We start from the raw sequence: 1,953 nt of genomic DNA on the forward strand, positions 1-1,953 counted from the left end.
AAGAAGGGCATGGACGTGCCCACGGACATTGCCGTCGCCTACCTGTTGCAGTGCAGCTTCTACGGACACTCCATCTACGCCACCGCCTACATGGACACGTGGCGCAAGGACTCCGTCGTCATGCTTCTCCACCACGTGGTCACGCTGACCCTCATAGCCCTCTCCTACGCTTTCAGGTGAGGCCCCGGCTGTGACAGGGCTCCTCTGCCACCCACCCAGCCCAGCTTTGGGCAGCTTTGGAGCCTTCCTGTGCTCTCGGGCGTGCAACAGGAGGACTCGTGCTGGGTTGGTGTGGATCCTCCCCTCCTCTGTGCTCCCGCAGCAATCCCGGTGCTCGTGAGCCATCGCGCAGAGCCAGACCCACCCTGCAGCATGTTGCCACGCTGTGCCGTGCCGGGTCTGGTCATCTGGGTTGTTCAGGGGGTCTCTCTATGGCTGGCGTGATGGACCGTGGGTGCTAACATCAACCCGCTGCCCCACACGTCTCCCCCTCTCTCCCTTTCCTGCCGGGTCTGGTCATCTGGGTTGTTCAGGGGGTCTCTCTATGGCTGGCGTGATGGACCGTGGGTGCTAACATCAACCCGCTGCCCCACACGTCTCCCCCTCTCTCCCTTTCCACCGCAGGTACCACAACGTGGGCATCCTGGTGCTCTTCCTGCACGACGTCAACGACGTGCAGCTGGAGTTCACCAAGCTCAACGTCTACTTCAAGCACCGCGGGGGAGTCTACCACCGCCTCAACGACGTCATCTCCAACATCGGCTGCGTCACCTTCAGTGTCAGCTGGTGGGTCTGGCTGCCTTGCTCCCGCTTCCAGCCGTCCTCGCCAGCGCTGGCAGCGCCGCGGTGCCGCGGGGTGGGTTTGTGTGCATGGGAACCAGCCCTTTCACAAAGGGTCTGGGCAGAGGCTCCTGCAGAGCCCGGCCCCATGCTGGGCTTGGAATCCTTCTGTAGTCACTTTGCCGTCTGTCACCACCCAAGCGCCTGTGAAAATTCGCTTGCAGCGTGACAAATGACCCCGGGGGAGGAGGAGCCGTTTCCTTTTTCCCACTCGCTTGGTTTTAGCAGGAAGAAGCACTTTGGTCAGAAGGAGACGGGGCGTAGGGCTGTCCCAGATCCTGGCCTTGCCGATCCTCCTGGGGCAAGGCAGGAGCAGTAAAAGGTGCAGAGCAAGGATGGGGAACTCGCAGGCCGTCACTCCTCGTTTGTCCCTTTGTCTCCTGCTCCCTCTCCGTGCACTGCTGTGGGAAGCAGTGGTGGGCCCAGGAGCCCCCCGTGTGGGGGAAGGAGAGCAGCGAAGGTGTGTATCCGTCAAGCTGGGATGCACAGGACTAAGACAGCCGTCTAGCTCCGTTCTCCTCCTGTCCCCGTCCAGCTGAGAGAACCTGCGGTGTAGACCTGCCTCTGCCCTGAGCAAGCCCTTTCCCTGCCTGCCCCTGGTGCCTCTGCTGCCCACACAAGTTGTGTTCTCCCTCCCGAGCGGCTCTTTCACAGGGTCCGTGTGAAGCCCTGCCTAGAGCCAGACCTGTAAACCCAGTCCAGGTGCCCAGAGCTGGGATTGCCGGGTGCGAGGGGAGCTGGTGAGGCAGGAGGTTGTGCTGGGGGACGCTGTGCTGGGGAACGCTGCGCTGGGTCTCCCGCCTCTCATGGGATCCCTGTGGGCCATTAAACCCACCCTGCTCCCTCTGCCCTGGCAGGTTCTGGTTCCGTCTCTACTGGTTCCCCCTCAAGGTGCTCTACGCCACTTGCTACTCCAGCCTCCAGTCGGTCCCTAATATCCCCTTCTACTTCTTCTTCAATGCTCTGCTCCTTGTCCTCACTCTGATGAACATCTACTGGTTTCTGGTGAGTAGGGGAAGCTTGGCAACCCCTACGCTGGCTTCGCCCTCCTCTGCCGCTCCTGCCTGTGCCTGCCGCCTGCCTGTCCCGGGAGCAGCAGGGGAGCAGGGGGGC

At 62.2% G+C, this 1,953-nt stretch overlaps 1 protein-coding gene across 1 annotated transcript in view; it reads left to right on the top strand.

Moving 5' to 3' along the window:
* Positions 1–3: 3 nt before the first annotated feature.
* Positions 4–1,953, top strand: part of CERS1 (ceramide synthase 1) — a gene marked incomplete at its 5' end in the record, with an annotated part of 3,116 nt that continues 1,166 nt past the window's right edge. Inside the window, 3 exons of the mRNA XM_010131684.1 lie at positions 4–176; positions 625–786; positions 1,698–1,845. Of these exons, the coding sequence (XP_010129986.1) occupies positions 4–176; positions 625–786; positions 1,698–1,845 (483 nt within the window). The remainder of the gene's footprint in view (positions 177–624; positions 787–1,697; positions 1,846–1,953) is intronic.

The sequence above is a fragment of the Buceros rhinoceros genome, unplaced genomic scaffold (genome assembly GCF_000710305.1).
Source record: "Buceros rhinoceros silvestris isolate BGI_N320 unplaced genomic scaffold, ASM71030v1 scaffold30202, whole genome shotgun sequence".
NCBI lineage: Eukaryota > Metazoa > Chordata > Aves > Bucerotiformes > Bucerotidae > Buceros > Buceros rhinoceros.